Here is a 22,159-nt window from a genome sequence, read left to right on the forward strand (position 1 = left end):
AGAGTATGGGTGGAAACGGAGATTTATCTGTTAAAATTAAGAAGACAACGTGGTTGCTAAATGTCATCACAGTCTGAAAACTCTGTGGAGAGATTAAAGCATTTCCCAAGCCCTCTCAAAGTGATGAAGCAATTTCCAAATGATCTCTGTCTGGAAACAGTGATACAGACATGATACTGGCATCTTATTCTGCAGACATCACACACGGCCTCATCTCCAGCTGTAAACTCACACTTGCCAACCGTAATTAAACCTCACAGAGAAAAGCTTCATTCCATGGTTTATCTGTGGTGACAGGTTCATGTTACCCTGTGAGTCCTCAGGCTGCTGGGCTGTGAGGTGGATCCAGTTCCCCTTTGGACACAATTGTGATGGTAACTCCAGCTATGGGAACGGGCAGTTCACGGCATTGAGAGGAAGGCAGTGAAAGTGTTCCTAATCTGGCTGATGTGGCACTTGATCATGGAGATGATGTTCAGGAGAGAATGGGAATGGAAACAATAGAGGTTGATAGTGACAGAGTAAAGAATAGCAACTGTCATGAGGGTGGTAAAACCACTGTAGGCTCCCCAAAGTCTTGAAAATAAAGTCCTTAAATGAAGTAAGGTTGCCAGCTTTTTCCAGCAGGATCCCTTACACAGATGTCAGGACATTGAGGGACTCTAGAGCATTCATGAAAAATCATTGCAGAGAAAGCTGATCTTATCTAATGTCTGTGATGTATAAATGCAATTTCTATCATAAATATGGAGCAGAAAGAATTGATGGACTACTAGCTGTGAATAAGGTGAAGTAGCAGACTCTTTGATAGGCAAGTCTAATTTTTGTTCTCATCCATGTAGGTGTAAATCTGTAGTAAGTAGTCTGCTGATGACAGTTGTGTTAAGATCATTTTATTCTCACTCAGATCAGAATCTGATGCTTAGCCTTTGAAGTGTTAATTTCTGGAAAGTCCTATTGGCACAGCACAGAGTATGTAGTCACTGTCCAAAAACCCTTCCCAGACTAATTGCCAGCTCCAGCATGTAAAACCCTAATGACTTGAATGGAGTTATTTTAGAGTCAAGCTGATGGAAGGAAAATGAGAAGTAGATCAGAGTTTTTGGTCTGAGTAATAGCATTGTTCAGGAACCTGTACCATGTGTCTTAACAAGCAATCCTGCAACATAACTGTTTGTTGTGTAATGTTCCTAGAGAATCTTATGCTATTTATACACCATACACAATCCTCATAAGTAAATGAACAGCATTTCCTAAGGCTCAAAATTCTTTCTCCTATTAATCTCTTTTCATTGGTTTCAGCTCTTTCTCTCCATATTTTCCCAGGAACATAACTATATTTGTTGGAGAGCCCAAGAAAGAGCAGTATTGTGCTCTTAATGACAGAGGCAATTGAGACACTTTTGGAAGAAAACCAGATGGGAGGGCTCTATTTAAGGTCATGCATTTTAATCTCTTGCTTAAAAAATATCCTTTGCAGCTACTTCTCTGAAAACTTATCACAGCCAACATAGAAATTAGGAACACTTATCCAAATGAATCCATTTGAATGCCATATTCATTACTTATGTTAAAACACACTCAGTAGAACTAGTGTCTCTGAAATACAGGTCACTGGTTAAAAAAAAAAGTTGTATCACTATGACAGCTTTAACCATGTGTTGCTTTTATCCTGTATAATTCCTGCTTCATAAATAATAATGTATTGAAGGACTTAGATGAGAAATCCTAGTAGGGAAGATTTAGGAACCAAAGAATTTTTGTTTATCCTCCTCAGACAGGCATCTTACCTCTTACAACTTGGGCTTTTCCCCCCTGGGTTCTTGCTGAAAGCATCTTTTAAAAGTTTTAAACAGTTAAATGAGGTTCAATTAAATACTGAATGTCTTGATCACAAAATACTTCCTTGAATATGTACTTTGGGGTCTCTCTGGAAAAGAAAGTGTGTGTAGGAGGAGCTGGAAGGAGACATTTTAGCTTTCATGCTTGACTATTAACTGTGCATTTAAAAAAACACTTTCTTTTAAAATAAACATGCCTATTTATAAATATGCTTTGGACTTCTGACAAGTAGCAGCTTATGGGTCTGATTCTGAGCTTTTATACCTGTGCAACAGCCTCCAAAGTGTTCATGTGCAGGAAGGAACAAAAATAGGCAGATAAATTGGTTTGAGATTGAAACTGTTTTCTACACACTTAAGGATTTTCAAAGGAAGTCAGAAAAGGCATTTTATGATAAAACAAGCTAAAACTAAAAGATTGACCATGATTAGGAAGATGATAATCTGTTTTTTCAGCCCTGCTTCTAATCAATCTTATGCCCTTGTGTATTCTACAAGCTGCATTACCTCATCTGCTGTGCTCTGGGTTAGCAAAGGATGACAGTGCTTCTTGGTTTCATCTTTGGAAGTGCCTGCCAGGGCTGCTTTATGGCTCCCTCATTTCTCTACCATGCAGCCCTGCTTAGCAGAGAATGAGAGAGAAATATGACTGAGACTCAGCTTGAGTGCTGGTAATGAAGGGAAACGTTCCATAAGAGATTAGCACTATTAAATTCATTGTGCATTCCAGAGATCAATTTAATAATGAATTACTTTACAGGAGACAAATCTTGGATTTCATTTGGTTGTTGAAGAATTACTTTTTTTTTTTTTTTTTTTACCATTTCCCAGGTTCCTTTGATAAAAATTCAAAGAGGCACTACTAAGAGCACATGTTGCTTGGTACTGTGATCTGAGGACTCAGTTACAGGATAAAGAATAACACTGTCAGTACCCTGAGGGCATTAACAACTCTTGATCATCCTGAGCAGCATCACCTGGGGCCTCCACCCACCCCCTTTGCCCATAGGTCCAGCAGCATCAGTTACACACAGGGGTAAATTCCTTCTGTGCCTTTGCCTGACACTGCTGGTAGGGCCTCCTGCAATGGCCCAGCTCTGGTTCTGTGCAGCTGTGCCCTCATGGTGAGCTGGCTCAAGCTCCCTCTGGAAACAGCTCCTCTCTTGTTGTTCCCTGATACACTGCCCTGTCTGAGGGACAGCAGTGCATGTCTAATTTCAGGTGTCTGTTGGTGGGGGAACCAAACTATGTGGTGTGACTCTGGTGGTCTCAATGGGGCACAGTCCTGTGTGGACCCCCAGCCTCCTGTGGGTGCTGTTTTGTTCAACCATCCTGTCTATGCAATGAGCAGTCTAGACTTATGTCTGTGTGCTTTTCCTGGAGGAAAAGAAATTGTCACTGTTGGGCTTGGCTGCCTGGCAAATTTAATTCCATAAGAGCTTGGTGTGGATGAGACTTAGAAGTGCAATCCTCTGTGCCAGTGCCTGCTTTGTGTCAGTGACATGGGTGAAGTCAGTGCATGCTGGAATGGTCCCTATTTCTTGTAACTCAACTCCATGTCAGGCTCACTCCTATAGAAATATTCAGGGCATTTAAAGCAGTTATTGCCTTTGCACCTGCTGAACTAATTATTGACAGTGACTCTTTACCACTTCACCATCATTTATAGCCCTTCCCCCCAAGTGCTGGGAGGCTGTGCTGTAATTAAGGCTGATGTGGCTCTAAACTGCATTTGGCCTTCTCCAGTGAGTGTGGGGTAAGGGAGAGGCAGCTGAACCCAGCCCAAGCTGGCTGCTTTGCCTTCAGCCAGCTACCAGCAGAGTGTGGGTAGAGCACGGCACAGAACTGTGCCTCACTGAAATGCTGATGGTGTGCTAATCACATCACCTGCCCTGCCTTGCCTCCTTGCATCAAAGGCTTGTCTTCTTTATCCTGACTTCTTAATAAAGATCAAGCATTTTATTTATATATTTATTTTACTAAGGGAGCTTCATGTTAAATTTAAAGTCCATTAGTACCACTGCTTATAGAATGCCCTTGAAAGTATGTCTAATTGCAGACTAATCCAAGTGTGATATGGAGAACTCTCAAGCATTAATGGGTTGGGGAACACAAAGGTGGCTTCACTGGGGGTTTTTTTAGCCCTTCAGTGGCATCTGAAATATCTCCTACGAAAAGTCCAATTGTGTAAAAAGCCTGAAGTGTTGAAAGGGTGTGTTTTGTAAGGGGTGGGAAGACTGAGTTTTGGGATTCAATCTTCTTGTATGATCAGTGTGATAATGATAGAAATGTTTAAAACTCCCAGTAAGAAATCCATCTTCCCTGCACAAAGGACATGTAATTGAGCTTTAGGCAGAGAACTGAACCAGGTGGGGTTGAATTCACCTGCTCTGTTCATGAGTATGGCTTAACAAAGGACCCTTCCCACACCATGGGCCTGGAAATGGACACTGCTGCCCTTGGCACACCTGCTGGGACTGCCAGGAGGCTGTGACCAGGTGTGTTTTACTGACCCCATCTATGGTTTTGGGTGGTTTAAGGCACAATCTCAAGTACACTATGTACTGCTGATGGATCACTTGGCACAGGAGTGTCCCTCAAATGACCTAAACCCCTATGCCCTCATCTGCACCTTGCCTTTACTCCTAAAATGTCACCCCCATTTTATGTAGAGGCTCCTGTAGGAGCAGAACATTAGCTCAGTTTTTAAGCTGCTCTATCCAGAGAACCTGAGATAAAGACAGTCTTAACTATAGTTCCATGTCTCCACTTGCATTCCTGATGGTTTCATAAAAATGAATAAAGAAGCCAGTGGGACAGGATGATCTGGATTGAGTGATGGAGCAGAAAGTGGCCAGAGTTGTCTGATGTAGCAAGGGGGCTTTTTCTGCCAGTTTGAAATCTTGCATGGTATAGACATTGTAGATTATGAACAGCCTGGTTAATGTGAGATTCCTCCACCTGGTTGTAGATGTGAATTGATTTAAATTTGAGACTTTTTAAAAATTGTTGGGTTTTGTATTCAGTTCTTTGGAAAGAGTCCTGAGACATCCATTTCCATAGAGGAAAAAATAGACTTTCTCACAGGAGAAATTCTCAACTACTGCACCTGGGGACACAGAAAAACAGTGCTAAGAGAGTCTGATATCCTCAGTTCCTTTGTTAGCAACATTTCAGTGTTAAATTGCTTTAAGAGAGGAGGTTGAAGTTCATGATTTCTTGTTTTCCATAATGCTCTTCTTCTAAGCTTGAAAATTCAATTTTACTCCCCTCTGATTTTCCTTCTTCCTTTCTATTTGCTGAGAACTTAGTTTTGCTATTGTAAATTGAATATGAAATTGAATTTAGCTGAAATAGCTGTGCAGGCTTTAAATAAAATGGAAATGTTTTGTACCTTCAGGACTGTCTCTGATAAAGACAGGATTAAAAGATGCTATATATAAGTTGCTTAAACCACCTTGTGAAGGTTTCATAAATGCTTGAAAACATGTAAATTTTTGAAAAGATGCACCAATAGGTCCTGGAAAACTACTTTTCTAATAACTATACAGGAAATATATTTGGTGGTGGATCCCCTGGACTGGCAGCTGAATGTCTTCATTAACAGACATTACCTTACCCCACAGTTTCTCTATTTAGAAAATGACAATAAAACCACAGTAAGAAATAAACAGCTATTATGCTTCTAGGAAATTTCAGGGCCATTTTGTTCACCTCCCCCTCCCTGCTTGAAATAATAAGGCAATCAGCTGAGTTATTGGTTTCTGACATGCTGCATGCATTCCCTAACTGGTACCATTTATTCCTCTGACTGAAAAAGAACCTCTCATTTTTCACATGAAGACTTTTCTTTTGGGCGAGTGCATATTCTTCAGTGGGGTACAGTAACAACTGGGCTAATTTTAAAATATTTAGCTAGACAACCAACAGCCATCTGTCTTTGGCACCATAAAGATGTATTTTGAAAGGGTTAATTTTGTCTGTGGGGAGTTTTAATATTCTAAGTTCCCAGTTAAAACTGCCTTGAGAATATCTCTCTGCATTACATTGCAGTCTGTGGACTGGTGGCAAATTGTCGTGCATGCTGTATTCCATGAATCTGCCAATGGAAGCTGTGCAATCAGAAACCATGTGAGATAAGCAATCAATTAATTAGCCTTATCAGTTTAAAAATTTGATTAGCTCTTTAAATTTTTCTTGATAAATTAAGGGGAACATTGTCCTGTCCTAAGAGTGTCACCTCTTTAATGAGGCATTAAGGAGTAGTGGAAAAGTCTGCACAGGAGAGGATAATGCTTCTGGTGAAAAGAACAATACAGTAAGTAAATGTCTGAATTCTGAAATACCCCAAGGAATAGCTCAGTGAGACTCCATCATGAGAAAGGCTCAGCAGGATGATGCTTCCCTTTTTGACAAGGAAATGATTAGCAAAATCCCATGACCACAGTTAATCTGTACCTCAGCTCTCTTAGGTGAATCAAGCCTCAGAGGAGGAGCCCATCAGAGCAAATGCTGCTTTAACTGAGGGCGTTAATACTGAACACATTTTGATGCCAGCCTTGTGTAAGCACACACTAAGGGGTATTTAGTACACACTGCAAGAACCTTGCTGGTGGGTATTGAGGCAAGTAAAGGTTCTCTGTGCTGGAAAGGGAGATGAAAACCAAACTCGGTGAAGGTTTTCAATTTCAAATATTGAATGAAATAAAATACTGTTAAATTTCAGCCAGAGGAAAATTTCCTGCTGATGATAATGGACACTGAATTTTAGTCTAATTTTGCTGTTCTGGTGCAGGTTTAACTGATTTTATCTTTGCCTGACTCTAAAATGCAAATCAGGAACACAGTGCTAGCAAATTTGGAGCATTGCAGTCCCCATTTATAGGGAGCTTCCTCTTCCAAACACTTTTGGAGAATGCACAAGAGATTTAAAAAAATAACATGGTCCATTTTAAGAGGTGGATGGAAAATCACACAAGTTCAACTTGTAGCACTAGGGGCTCATTTCTCTGACAGATCAGCTTAACAGCACTAGGGACAATATATTTTAAAAGCAGCTGAACCAGCACAGGTTGCACTTGCAGTCTTTTCCCTTTGCATATGCAAGGGCATAATTACATGCTTACAATGCATTTTGTATTTGCACAATTGAGCAGCCCTACACGTGTATCTGGAATGCCAGCCTTCATGTGGAAATGGCTTGCCTAGTGCAGCCATTTTGTGTTTAAAAGTAGTCACAAACACACACATGCACAAAAGAACGCCAGCAGTGCTCATTACAGGGTATTGTGTCCGTTGGCACAGATGGGAAAACCTGCACGGGGGAACGTCAGCATATGAATTCCCAAGAACCAAAGGCTGTAAATTCAAAATGTGGATTTGATCACTGGAAGGGATTTGCCAAGGCAGAGTTTGCAAAGTACTATCGGGGCACAGTGTTTCCAGTGTGCACAGGGATCTCAGGTACATCTGCAGCCTGTCCCAGCAGAAGGAAACTGGGATCTGTTTCAGTCCTGCATACTGACTTCAAGCACCCTAATTAACCACTCAACAGCAGGGCTTGTTGCTAATAACTCAGCTGGCTCTCCTGTGTGTTGGATGGGTTTGTTACTGGAATTTTATTTGCTTTAAGAGATGGGTGTAATTTGCCATAAGAGATAGGTATAATAAGTTTCTTTTATTGAAGAAAACTAACCAACAAATGCAAATAATTGTTGGTAATGTGTGAGGGTCGAATCCAACAATGGTATTTGAAAAATAGGTTTTGATCCATTGCAATTTGCGCAGCAAATAGAACAAATAATTATGATAATTTCTAACATATGGGAAAAAAACAAAACAAAATACCTTTGTGTTTTGAAGACATTCTGCTTGTCCTTCCTTTGATACGACACTTCAGAAAGGATCTTGCTTTGGTGTCTGTGGATAACGTGCTGTAGCTTCTGCTTTGTGTTCTCACAAACTTCTGAAGCTGCAAAGAGGAAAGAGTGGGAAATGAGAAGATGCAAAAAGAAAATGCAGCCAGCAATGTATTTTACAGCAGAGTGTGGGACTGCTACATTTGACCTATGTATCTTTTACAGGAGGAATTGGGTGCCTTGGTTATGACAGAGGACAGACACGGAAATGTCTTGATGCAGTGGAGATTTATAACCCTGATGGAGACTTTTGGAGGGATGGACCCCCTATGCCTTCTCCCCTCCTCTCCTTACGAACAAACTCTACCAGCGCAGGCTGCGTGGAAGGGAAGCTGTACCTCTGTGGAGGATTTCATGGAGCAGGTACTAAAATGAGTCCAACATTCTCTGTGTAGTTAAAATCAGTTTCACTGGACACAGACTGACCTGATGAACGATCAGCCCTGTCAGGTGGCACTGGCATGCCCTGGAGTCACAGAGCTGATTCTGCCCTTTGGACTGCCAGCTCCTAATGTCAATATGAATTGGGTTCTGTTTGACTTTTGCTTTTTTCCTTAACAAAACACAAAAATTTAAGGATGCTTGTAATCTGTTTCTAAACCTGTCCAAATCTAAAACCTCAGCAGAATTATTCTGGATTTACATTTAGAGTCACAGAAATGAGGAGTGTAGGGTTTTATGGACATTAGAGAACTTGGGTGTATTTGTTGAAGATTAAGGCCCTGTCCCTCAGTCCTTAGCCATGTTATCTCACTCTGCCTACTTACTTACGTGCTCTTTGTAATCAACATTGAAAAACTTGTGTACTTAATGAGGACCATGGGTAGGGAACTGAGCTACAAAGAGACTAAAGTTGCAGATCTGGTGATTTTAAATAATCTTAGCCCCAAGGACACCTGTCTTCTTCCTTCCAACTTTGCTTAGCTTTATCTAGATCTCCAGTGTACATAACCTATTTTTTTTCATTATAAATGCAAAGGATTGCAAAACAAGCACACTTTAATGATCCTGCTACATACAGCTGCCACCCTGAATTCATTTCTAGGAGAAAGCAGTAGCACAGATAGTAATAGCAGTTATTCACTGCTAATAAATGTCATGTCAGCCTCTCTGTTGACCAGGAATGGTAGCATGGTATCACTGGGACACATGTCCTCCTCATTAGTTTTACTTGTATAACAACCTCTAAACTTAAAGCTGCTGTTATTCTAGAATTATTTCTTTCATTTGCTACTGTTTGGGGAAGCTGCTTCCTAAAAACTATTGTTTGGCATCTTCTCATGTCATCGCTGATGGAAGTTCTGTGATGTCAGAAATTTTGCTTATGACAAATCACTGTGTTTCCATAGCAAACCTTGTGCCATTCTAGATGTGTTTTTCTCAGCAGCATTATGAAAGAGCCTAAAGTTAGTGGGTAAAAATTTCAAAAGGCTAATCATGGGAAGTGGTTGAGTCACCATCCCTGGAGGGATATAAAAGACATGTAGATGAAGAGCTTGGAACGTGGTTTAGTGGTGGGCTTGGCAGTGCTGGGTTAATGGTTGGACTGGATGATCTTAAAGGTCTTTTCCACCCTATACAATTTGATGACTCTGATCATTAGCACTGAAAAAATTAAGCAATTTTTTTCCAGATGACTAACAGATTAATATGAGATTTTCTGACTAGGGTAACTTCAGAGCCATAAAAACACTTTCTGTACAATACCACCACTTTCTGTCACTGAGTCATGTATAAAAAGTGGTTGTTCTGGGAGAGGCTGAAAGTCTTCCTGTGCATTTCAAGAAGGCTGTCTTTTGTATATTTGTATAATGCTAGCTCAATGGGGTTCTGATTCCTCCCTCTACTATTGTAATCTGTATCATTATGTATAGAACTCCTCTGTACTAATAGTGTTATTTAGATTGGAAAACAAGAAGTCAAAGTTAGAAAATGCCAGTTTTGCAGTTACCTGTGCAACCTGAATTCTGACCCCCTACATGTGCATTCTGTACACCAGTAAAGAAGTAGTGTGTAGTTGTGCTGTTAGGCAGTTATTAACAAGGCAGCCAAAATAAGAGTCTCACTGTCAAATCAAGTGTAACCACATAGTTTAGGAGTTGAGAAAAACCTGTGCTTTAAACACATGCTTCTTAATGTGACTTCCAAGTTAGTACAGGAAAAGGGCTTTCTAAATGGTCAGAAGAACAGCTTCTAGCCACCACCATCAAGACAAGGATGGGCAGAGGCCATAAGCTGAGCATGGAGATGTCACCTGGCTGGCCTCTCTCCCTGGCCACATGTTCTCTGCATGCTGGAAAGGGCTCTGGCCTGATGCACTCCTTGGAGTGAGAGAGGTTATTACTGCCACATGGGAGCTTGGGGAGGGTGACTTGACTCTGCACTTTCACAATTATAGCTGCTCAGCAGCTTCAAGGTACAGAACAGCATGTGCTCCTGCTGCTTTAGTAGAAGATAGTATTATTTTAGAATATGTTTGTTTGGTTTTGGGCTTCTTGGCACGTCACTTTGATTTTGTGAGGGATGTGACTGAAAGAGGATATTCCAATTTTACAAAACATTGTAATTTATTTTCATCCAGTTGGAGTTCTTGGAACAAGCTGGAAGCACAGCTGTAGTCTTTGGGTTTTCTGCCTGCTGAATGCCAAAGGACTGCTGTGATCATTCAAGAATAAGCACAGCAAAGAAAGAAAATGAAAATAAACCAAAATCACTGCTGCAATTGAAGTCTTAGCCTATAGGGCTGAAACGAACCCCTTGTATAGTATAGATCTGTCCCAATCTCTTCAGCCTTCACTTGCCTTTGCATTTGTTTAAACCCACTCTTGATCCTGCAGGAAGTTGACCTAGCAAAGACATTGTTGCATGTTAATTTTTTACTGGTATGTGTCATGCTCTATATGCCTTCCTGCATGTGTATAGACCTAAGTGGATCATTAGAACCCAGAGATGCTGTAGCCAAAGCTGAAAAGCAGTTGTTAACTGCTTAAAGGGCCCTAAATTTGGAAGAAAGGAGGAGTACTGCTCACCTACCATCTTTCCTGTGTCCCATGTGACAACTGAGGTTTTGTGATGGCAGGATTCCCATTCCATATGCATTGCCTACCACAAGTCCTTTTCTGCCTGAAGTGAAGACAAATAGTGCAGCCCTAACATCATCCCCAGGAGAAAAGGAAGAAAATCTTCAGCTACTCAAGAGGGAAGTCGGCTTGGCCAGCTGACAGTAGCAATAAGAGTCCTCCTAGAAGATGACTGAACTCCAAAGTGTGTTCAAGCTCCCTCTGAACTGCAAGAAATATTTTTCAATGTTGAGATATGTTGGTAAAACTTGTAAGGCTTCTCCTGCTGAGGCTTGCTCAAGTTAGAAGCTTTTTCAAAGCTGGCCATGGAAGAAGAAAGGGGATTAATTCAGCTGAAGCTTAGACACTTCTGTGTAGAGCCTACACTGAGACCTTGGTAACCCTAGCCTCCCTGCAGCAGATGGAGAACCACAGACACTTCAGAGGGAGATTCAGATCCTTGGTGCTTTATATCTGCTCTGAAGGAGCAGGAAGGAATTCAGAGGAGCTCTCCTTCTCTTAAAGCTTCATGTTTAAATCAGGATGTGAGGGATTTTAACTTGGCTTACCTAGGGCAAGCACATCAAGAACTTGGTGTTTGGTTTGAAGATGCAAACACCTGAGAGACTTCTGTATTGTTATTACTAGCTGATTACTGTTGTGTGTTTTTACAGTCATAAGTACCCAAATACCAATTTCTTGTTTTGAATCTGTTTCCTCCGTAGCAAGACTTGCAAAACTTCATCTGTTGGCCAGTTGTTTATACAAATTAGCCCATTTTCTACTAAAACTTCTATGGTAAACAGGAGCCATTAACCTGCTTGTCTCAGCTCCAGCTCATGAAGCCTTGTGTCACAAATGTTGTCATTTTCTAACACTGTTGTACCATTCATCAAGATAATCACACATGTTTAATTTTTTTTCCACTAGTTTATAGTTCAGCACAGAGTGAAAACATTGCCCCTAGTATGAACATTCAGCAGGGCTCAGTGTGCCAGCTAGATTTCTGCTAAAATACGGCCATGTTTGCTGCTGTAACTGTGGATTTTAAATCAAACCTTTGCAGCCTGACTGTACAGTGTTCTTGTTCATGTTTTATTTTCTTTTCATTGAACAAAAACCTGTCAAGCTGCACAGGCTGACAGCTACTGACATCAGCCTGTGCCCAGCAGAAGCAGCCTCATTAGTGTGGCTCCCTGATGGAGGGGGAAGCAGCTCTTCAGGTATGCAGGATTATGCCCTTATAAAATGCCTGCCAGATCAGGTTCCCTTTCTTTTTGACTGCTTCTGAGTATTATAAATGTGTTTCTAGTGAAAGTAATGAAAGAAAAGGTGTGTGCCTGCTTGCTGGGATCATGTCATCTGCTGTCATTGTCACTTGTAGCTTGTATCTGGTGGCTGAGGATTGTAGCTTTAGTTTCAGGCTATAGATGTTGGTCCAGCTGGCTTTCTCATAAATTTGAAAGAAAGAAACTGAAATCCAGAGCTGAGCTGTTGGGTTTTTTTTTAACTCAAAGCATCCTGGCTGTGTCAGCAATAGGGTGGCCAGCAGGACCAGGGCAGTGATTGTCCCCCTGCACTGGGCACTGCTGAGGCCACAGCTCAAACCCTGGGTCAGTTTTGGGCTCCTCACTACACAAAGACATTGAGGTGCTGGAGTGTGTCCAGAGGAGGGCAAGGGAGCTGGGGAAGGGGCTGGAGCACAAGTCTCCTTGGCACTAGCTGGGGGTGTTTAGCCTGGAGAAAAGGAGGCTCGGGGGAACCTCATGGATCTACAACACCTGAAAGGAGATTGTAGCCAGATGGAGGGGTGGGGGCTGTCAGTCTCTTCTCCCAGGTGTGACAAGTGACAGGACAAGAGGAAGCAGCCTCAAGTTGTGCCAGGGGAGGTTTAGGTTGGATACTAAGGAAAATTTCTTCACTAAAAGCACTGTCAAGCACCGGAATGGGCTGCCTAGGTCAGTGGTGGAATCACCATCCCCAGAGGATTTTTAAAGCCATGTAGTTGTGGTACTGAGGGACATGAGTTAGTGGTGGCTTGGCAGTGCTGGGCTAATGGTTGGACTTGGTGATCTTAGAGGGATTTTCCAACCTACATGATTCTATGATGTTAATTAAAATGCCACCTTTAGTGTGATACTGTCATCCATGTGACATCAGCTGATGTGCAAAGTACAGGTACAACCACCTCAGTGCAAATTATGAAATGTTTAATAGAACTGCTCTTAGCAGCACATATCCCCTAAAAGGTCCTATAATTTCATCAGGTAATGGGGCTTGTTGTGGAACTGTTTGTCTCTGAACTGGCAGTTTTGCCATCTCCCTCCTATGCAGCTTAGAGCAGAGGAGATGAATGTACTGCTTCCCTACCATGTATGTTGAAAACTTCTGTAATGTGTGTAGTTTCATGTGGGACCAGAGCTGCTTAATCCAGTTTTATTTACTCATATCAAGTAGAAATTAATTTTTCACTTGAATAGTGTTACGGCCAGAGGAAGGCAAAAGAGAAGAAATATCTATGAAATGGACGTGAAAGAATCTAAATTATTTTGTGCTTACAACTGTTACCCAGGATAGGTGACAATGATACAGAGTCCTACTACCTGTGTTAATTTTGATTTAAAAAAAAAAAAAAATTACAATGGATTAATTTTCTAGTCTATTCTTCCTCATTTACATAATCTGTAATCCTTGCATTGGAATAAAAGTAGCTCTGCTTGCAGCAGTGCAGAACTATGTAGTAATTACTATATTCCAGCTGAGTTAATGAGTTTTTATCTCCACACTGCCCACTCCTAATAGTGGACTAGCTTAATAGTTATTTATTTTGACTAATCTCCCATGAAAGTTGTTCCCCTTAGTCTCCTCCATTATATGATTTAGATGGAGAATCATTCTAGTGCTTGTTTTTTATTATAGTGGTTATGGAACATTACTGGAATTAAATATAGACATATTAAGGAGTCTGGCACAGTAAATACTGCACTTGTGAAGCTTGGGGGTTGAGAGATTGGAACAAAACCTGGTTCTCCAGCACCTTCCCATGTTCCCAGCTAAATAAAGCAAAGGTTCAAACCCCGGGCTGCTTCTTATCTGCAGCACTGTTTGTTTCCCTCTGTTAAAATTTAGTGTGCACAGATGAATAATTAAAGTTCTCCTGCCCACAGTTGTTGCCATTAGAATAAATATTCCCACCCATGGAAGGGATACAGGGCCCCTGTATTTTGCCCAGCACAGGACTCTGCTCAGGGCTGCAGGCACTGCCATGCCTCTGCAGCTCACAAGCCACACCCACCCCAAAAAATGCAGCTTGACCTTTCACCAATTTCTCCCCCAGCACCAGCATGAGCTGCTGGCACTGGGAGAGACCTCTGCAGATGCTGCCTGCCCAAGGAGGGCTGCTCATCTACCCTGCTCATTAGCTGGAAATGTGCTGCCATAAATGAGGCCAAATCAGGTCAGGGGAATTGCTGGGCAGCAGCACCTGCTCATTTCACATCTAAATTTGACCTTCTCACTCTCTGGAAGTGGTATTAGCTATTCAGTCCTGCTTCTTACTGAGGCTCATTTATTGTTTATAAAGGGTTAATTAATGATTAATAGCTATTTTAATGCATTTTAATTAATTGCTGAGAAGGTCAATAGGTTATTTAGAAACATGGCTTGTAGCCATGTATGACATCTACTGTGTTCAAAACAGCCTGCCATGCACAGTCCAAACATGTTTTATTTCTATAAATTATATATGAGCCTATTGTAAGGCATTTAGAAACAATCTTTCAGGATAGGCTGAGCCAAATAGCTCTTACTCTGATTTGCTGGTTTTACCCATACAAATTCATATTGCATTGACTTGCTGCCTCTGTAACCTGTGATCCTGCTATCACCTGCTTGTAAGATTGTGCCTGAAAGAGGCCTTGGCCATGAAGAGCAGGCAAAATCTGGAAAGATTTTAAAAGCTTAAGCAGCTGGGTGAATCCCAAGGATAAGAGTTGAAGCAACTGAATTAGGAGTTCCCTTCTTTAGACCAGCCCATTCTTTATAAATATATATATGTATTTTGGCTTTAGTATCTAGTGGTTTGTGAGTGAATGGGTGGATCATGAAACTATGGTCCTGAAGAATTGCACAGCAGATCAGGATGAGAGAGGACCTGTCTATGAGAATGAATATCTTACCTTACTCCATGCAGGTGCTGGGAAAACACCAAGCTGCCACAGTGGTAAATTCAAGCCCCAACCTTCCTCCCAGCTTTGGGTGTGTCTGGTGGGATCCACTGCCTTGGTACTTCACCTCATGGAGGCTGGCCAGCATGTTAAACAGCCAAGTTCCCTCTCCTGTGTATTCTGTGCCTGCTCCTGCCCACAGGCACAGATGATGGATGTCCCTGACCTCAGCAGGGTGCTGCCTGTGTCTCGCAGGCGAGGCTGGTGGGAGCAGCTCACACACACAAATGGGATGGAAGGCCACAGACTTGATGAACTTATTATTTTTCCTACTGCAAATGAGGAGCCAGGAGATCTGGTAGTAATAATCTAAATGCACTTCTATCCCATTGCAACACAAATATGAATTCCCAGGTTACCTACCTCTGCCTCATGTAATTATGAAAGCAGCTATTAGTGGTGAGGAAGATAAGTAGCAGAGGCTAGTCCCATATGTTTGAAATCATTCTCTGGTACAGATAATGGCATGAAAAAACAGGTACAAGCCAGCAGTGGGGGCTGAACTGCTTCAAGACAGCTCTGGGTGGCTGTTTGGTATCAAGAAATGGGCAAACAAGTGAAAGAAACACCTGAGTAAATATTTCAAGAACTGTTAAATTGGCAAGCACCTTGTGATATTCAGGTGCTTTTTTCCATTAGTAGAGCAGACAGCAGTCCAACTGCTACAGGTTTGGTGGCTTTTTTTTTAGATTTATTTATATAAATTGATTTATGGTAAAAGAATACAGAACATGTTAGGAAACTTCCAACTGGAAAGGAAAAAAATGTATCAACCTGAGAACCAACATCAGGAGGAGCTCAGACAAGTGGCCTGTGTGAAGATGTCCAAGGGCACAGAGCTCAAGGACAGATGTGACACTGAGGCTTTTCCCAGCACACAAGGTGGCCCTACTCTGGATAAAGTTGCTGAGGTGCTGCTGGCCATCTAACAGTGTGTCAGTGTGGCTCTGTCGCTGCTAGAAGGCAGGTGAACTTGTCCCCAAACACTTTGGATATCTCTGCCCTGCACTGATGCAGAGGCATCAGGATTTGTGACTTAGCACCTGCTCTTGCTGTCTCCACTACTCTGCTTCCTCATTCCTGTGCTGGAGCAAACCCCCCAGCTGATGTCAATGGGCTTCTGCAAGAAGCAATGAAATATCAACCACATTTCAGCAAACTTGCTATAGATTTCACTCCAGTGAATGGAAATACTGAATGATTTTTTTTTTTTTTAAGTTCAATCCTCTGGATAATGAGCAGGCTACAGTAGAGTGAATTTATTTATCTTGGCTTACAAATGTAATAGCTGTGTGGTTAGTAGTCTTGGATGAAGTATGGATTTTCTACCTGCTAAGCATGTTGCTTAATTCTTCTACATCTGCCTCCCTTTAGCCCTCCCAACTCAAAACCTAACAATTGTACCTGAATTTTCAGTTACAAATGAGAAGGAGGAAGAAAGGTCAAAAAAAAAAGACCAAAAGTGGTAATAAATTTGTCATAAACTATTGTCATATGGAAAGTTCTTCCTTCCTTCCCAGCCTCCAAATCAGAACTGGAATGTGGTTAAAAAAAAACCAAAACAAAAAAACCATCAAAACACCCACAAAGAAATAAAAATCCAACAAAGCAAAAAAAAAAACAAAAAACAAAAAACAAAAAACAAAAAAAAAAAAAAAAAAAAAAAAAAAAAAAAAACAAAAAAAAACCCAAAACCAAAATGCCAAAAAAACAAAACAAAAATACAACAACAAAAAAACAGATGAAAAAGCAGATGAAATATTTATGTTGCCTGCAGTCATACCGTGCATCTTTCCAAGAATCATTCATCCTGATTTATGTTCAATCCTGATTCAAATGGCATGGGAAAACTTATGGCATAAAACGAAGTCTGGCCATATCTGGGGAGTGAATCACAAACCTTCCCAAAAAAAACATTATTGTGTATATGGAGTGGAGGCAATCACTTACTGAAAATTAATACTTTTGTTCTTTTTCTTTCTGCACATTCAAAGAAAAAAATAATGGGAAAAATCGTGGGAAAGTATTTTGCTTTCAGACCAGAATATAAAAGTTAGTTTATATAAGACTAATTTTACTTTGACTACTGTATTTGCATATATAAAATACAATTTTAACACTTCTAAATTAAACATTTTCAGGTGTAATTTAAGTCTTGTCACTGGGAAGTGATGGATTTGTAGACTCACTGTTAACCTTCAGTCTGCACTTGTACATCAAGAAGGCAAAATTATACCAAAATAGTTCTGACTGTTTTTAACACACCACAATTTCTGATGGGGATTAAGTTACGCTGTGATTAATGATCCCTTTCCTGGTTTAGCCTCTTTTTTTCTTCAGTATGAATAAATCACTGTTTTACTGCTAGAAAAGGATCTGCATCAGGGTTAGGTTTGTACAATTGGAATAATTGTAATACAAAGTAGTTTAAATCCTGTGCAGAAAATCACAGTGTAAGAAAGTTTCTTAAAACGTCTCATGGTTAAACAAGAATGTGCAGAAAACCACTGCCTCATTTTGTAGAAATAAAATGAGTGAAACCCTTTCATTAGGTGAGGTGGTTGTCTGGCTATGGAGGCAGAATAATGCTGTGGGGACAGAGAGTTGTGTGGGGTGGCTTTTTAAGAAGGTACGCTCTGCAGTACAGCCAATTTCTTTTTGTCGGTGTCACAGGTGATTCTTCTGTGAGCAAAATAGGCTGCTATGATATTGCCTTTTAAAAATTGCAATTAAATAAGGCAAATCAATGAAGAAGAATCAGGAATTATTTGTACCTTCAAGCTGTTTATTGGGATTAAAGCCCAAATCCAGCATTACAGCCTGGAATCAAAAGCACCACCTTTTCTGTTGTTCTTACCAAGAAAAATTAAGAGAAAAAAAATTAAAAATAAGGCATGAGAACTGAAGTTTTTCAACTCATTTCTCTTTTAAATAGAAGAGGTGAATTTTTTTTTTCTGAAGTATGACTATTTTGAGCAGAGCTTTGCCTCACATGAACTTTCTCATCTAAAGGGTGCTGTTTGATTTCCTTTAAACAAGATAAGACTAGAGAAATTATTGCTTCCCTTGACTCTTTTTATCTCCCAAGGGTTAAGAGTTAACTAACACTCCTTGTGCTGCAAAGCAGAATTTCTAGTGTGGAACAAAACCAGTCAGAATATCCCACAGAAAAGGGAAACAAGGGACATAAAGGTTGAGAGTCACTCAGGTCAGGAAAAAACACAGCAAGGCTTGTAAGGAAGGGTTGCTGAATCTGCCTTTGATGTTTTAATTATGAATTCTTTTTCTGAAGTGTTGCAATCACTCACAGAATGTCTTGGTTCCAGGATTTGATTATTTTTCCTGTGTTTGCCTCATTTTTGTCATCATCCATGCCAAAGAAAATGCAGGCATAAAAATTTATTGCATAAAAGAGATGATCTAATAAAAATCCACAGAGACAGGAGCCTCCTATGTCACAGCTTTGGTCTATTTGTGTTTCTGTATTTGCCTCAGGAAAAACCTCTTCACTCTTACAGGGTCATACAGGAGTTTGCTGGTACTGGCATGTGTTATTTGTTTATTTATTTATTTTTCAGTCATGTCTTCTCTTTTCACATGTAATGGCTTTTTTAGCATTTTGCTGTCTTCTGTCTTGAATGGGTACAGTCTTCCAAAGTATTATTATCCTCCTATAAAGTCCACGTTCAATAAGCAAACCATCATAACCTGTTTCACAGAAAGGAATGGAACAAAGACTATTCAGATGAGACTGTATCCTGAAATCTTACTCAAAGCTCCTGGAGAGTAGGCTGGTGCAGATCTATGAGAGTCCCAGAGGTCTGGCTTTGGACCAACAAAAATTATACCACAATAAATTGTGACATAACAGGGGGGAAATGAGAACAGGTTGTGGAAGCTGGGGCAGAAAATCTGTGCTGCCCTCTTTTATCCAGATGAAAGAGGGTGATGGTGAATGGCTGGTGAGTGGATTCCTTAGATAAGCATGACAAAAACATGCAGAAATGTCCACAAAGCTTGTGCAACATCCACAGATCTTGTGCGTGTTCAGGACCTGCTGAAAACAGAACATACCCACTCAGCAAGGAAGCCATTCCTGGGAGGAGAAGTCTTGTCTCCATCTGACCTCCCCACACCCCAAAGCTCCTCCTGGCAGGAAAGCCGTAGGGGTATTTTAAATCCCACCACGCTGTGACATTCACATTCTCTGGACAGAGAGACATAATTCTGTCTTTCAGGAGAAGCATAGAAGAAGAGAAAGCAATCTTTATCTCTGCTCCTTTTTTTTCCCCATGTGGAATGTGGTATGGGGATTGTTTACCTGAAGTGATTGCTGGATTGGATACTGGTGAAGGTTGTTTGGGTTCAATGACCAATGGGATCCAGCTGTAGCTTGGACTCCCAGCAGAGAGTCATGAGTTTGAGTTAGAAAAATAAGAAGTAAGTATGTAGAATAGTATAGTATCTCTTTAAATAGTATATTCATGTAATATAGTATAGTTTTAATAAAGCTGTCCTTCAGCCTTCTGATCTGGACCCGGTTATCATCATTTCTTCCCGCATCCAGAGTCACCGCATTTTTACTATACCACACTACATCATGGTAACATCAACACCAATCTTGTGTGGAACCTAAACCATAACAGAACTGTCTTGAGGATACTAAACCCCCAGAGTTGTTGTCCCCTGGAGAAATATGTGGTCTGTTTCCAACATAAGAAACAATCTGTGTCTCTGGGTGCTTTTCTGCTTTCATTCTTTTGCCTTCTTCAATCCTTTAGTGTCAGTTACACATATGGGCAGTGCCCGAACCATGAGGTGCAATTGATACATGTGAGATAGGGCTGTTGCTGGGGGTTTGTTAGTATAAAAAAATTCCCATAAGGGATAGCTGAATGGGAATCTCACTCTTGAGCCTGTAAATTTTATTCTGTCACCAGTCTCTTAAGACTCAGTAAAACAGCATTGAGTAGTCAATGTACCTTGCTATGATGGTTCTTATCCCAGTGAAGTGACTGTTCTTGGAAGTCTGGCTTTTAATACATCTCTCCCAAGGCTCATCTGACAGCAAGGCACATTCATGTCCTTAGCTCAAAATAAGGAAAATTTAGGCTGAAATTACTTGCTGTGAGAAAGCAACTTTAAGGTGAAAATAAAAAGCGAGTAGAAATGAAAGATGATTTTATTTTTAAGAAAGATTGACTTTGAGTATTAATTGTTGCAGAGCTCATGACCGTTGATAGCAAAGGAAGGGTTTGTGGCCTTGTAAGAATTTTAATATAGCACTGCTGGTTCTTTGCTTCATGGTGATTCTTTCATGTTTTGTTTGTCTTTGTAAAAAGCTTCTTGTCTGGAGATTGGCTGTGATTTAATGGCATTCTTCTAACCTGCCTGTCCATGACAAATTCCTCAGCATTTCAGAACATCTAAAGTACATCTAGAGCCTTGGGGGCTTTTCCTGTCTTTATTTCTCCCTAAATCACAGGATGTCCAGACTGTGCACCCAAGAAAAGCCATAGTATTGGAGTGCTTCCTGTAGCCTGAGAATTGAATCTTGGTCAGGGCAAAGAAAAGAACACACTGCATGCAGGCATGCTTGTGAACAAGAGGCAATACTCTGTCTCTAAAAGATGAGCATCTGACAATTGATTGCAGGATAAAATGCCACCTGCATGCTTCTACAAAGATGGAGCACTTGATGTTTTTGTCTCTGCAGCTGCACCTGGCACCCAGAGTGTGAGGACTGAATGCAATGGAGATTTCCATCTGCACTATTTAATTTGCTGTATGTTGACAGGGTTAGTACCACAGAAATTACCTTTTTATTTCCCCTTTCAGAAAGTTCATAATAACAAGTGCCCAAACCTCTTTGATCCTGTTTGACTTGCCCCCTGATGCCTGCTGCTGTTGCCTTTGTATTTCAGCTCGTCATGAAGTGATCACCAAAGAGATCCTGGAGCTGGACACGTGGGAGAACCAGTGGAACGTGGTGGCCACCAATGTCCTCATGCACGACAGTTACGATGTGTGCCTTGTTGCTCGGCTGAACCCACGGGATCTTATCCCTCCTCCTCCAGATTTAGTGAATCAATAGAAGTTCAGTGACTCTCAGTGCTTCCAGATTGTGCAGAGACTGAAGAATTTGGGGAGACAAATGCTGCATTGGCTCTGGATCACAGCTGAGTCCCACCGAGAGGAAAGGGCAACACGTGCTTAAGGACATAATTGCCTTTGAGCTGTGCTTCTCTGATGATGCTTAATTTGATAGTACTGGTGCTCTGGACTTCTGTGCTTGAAAGCCAAGGTTTTCCAACCTTTGTGTGTGGCTCTACATCTTCAATCTGGCTGTGCAAGCTCCAGTGCTGGAGGAAGCCTGGGCTGCTGGGACTCTTTGCCCCACAGGCACGGTGGCAGCCCAGGGCTCAGCTCACAGCAGACTCATGACAGAAAGCTCTAGCCAGGGAAATCCCTCCTTTGCTGCTCATCCCACTTGGCTCTACTAAGCTACCCAGGAAGCTAAGAAATAGAGTAAGTCAGCTGATGAAAAACAAGTGCCAGACTGTAATTGACTGATGCAAAGGTAAAACATAGAAAAGCCTTTGTTTGAAACAAAATCCCATTAGCCAAGGTCCATTAGCCAAGAACACCAGCTCCTGCAAACACTATCTAAAGCACAGACATAACAGTCAAGACATCCTGTCTTTGCTAATAGACCTGAACCTGTCCAGATTAGAAAACTAATCCTTTGGCAGCAAATCACAAATGAGTCTTTCAGTAAAGTTGGAAGGCAGTCTCTACCAAAGACAAGGAGAATCTTAAATTTTCACATAAATCCTATTTATTACAAAGTCTAGTATGACCAGGATCTTAGAGCTCAGTTAGGAAACTTTCCTTGAGAGATGAATAAAGGTTTGCAAGCTAAAAAGTAATAATTGAGACCAGTATTATCTGCATATCAACATTACAGCTACAGGGAAAGGAGAGATGTGCTCAACAATAAATGTTTATATAATAGCTTGAATGGAGGCTAATAAGGCTAATTCTCTACCAACAGAATTGGCTATAATCACAGGGAAGAGGAACAATTCAAACAGTATTTCTGAAGGCAGTGTTAG

The 22,159-nt window shown here is 41.0% G+C and overlaps 2 protein-coding genes across 2 annotated transcripts in view; one reads left to right on the forward strand and one right to left on the reverse strand.

Moving 5' to 3' along the window:
* MGLL (monoglyceride lipase) overlaps positions 1-8,180 on the reverse strand; it is a 101,647-nt gene extending 93,467 nt beyond the window's left edge. The window contains exons 1-2 of the mRNA XM_053989258.1: positions 8,098-8,180; positions 7,689-7,812 (exon numbers count right to left, since the gene is read on the reverse strand). Coding sequence (XP_053845233.1) covers positions 7,689-7,812; positions 8,098-8,115 — 142 coding nt within the window. The 5' untranslated portion in view covers positions 8,116-8,180. The remainder of the gene's footprint in view (positions 1-7,688; positions 7,813-8,097) is intronic.
* Positions 1-21,138, forward strand: part of KBTBD12 (kelch repeat and BTB domain containing 12) — a 29,847-nt gene extending 8,709 nt beyond the window's left edge. Inside the window, exons 4-5 of the mRNA XM_053989257.1 lie at positions 7,925-8,122; positions 20,969-21,138. Coding sequence (XP_053845232.1) covers positions 7,925-8,122; positions 20,969-21,138 — 368 coding nt within the window. The remainder of the gene's footprint in view (positions 1-7,924; positions 8,123-20,968) is intronic.
* Positions 21,139-22,159: the final 1,021 nt, after the last annotated feature.

The sequence above is a fragment of the Vidua macroura genome, chromosome 13 (genome assembly GCF_024509145.1).
Source record: "Vidua macroura isolate BioBank_ID:100142 chromosome 13, ASM2450914v1, whole genome shotgun sequence".
Taxonomy (NCBI): Eukaryota; Metazoa; Chordata; class Aves; order Passeriformes; family Viduidae; genus Vidua; species Vidua macroura.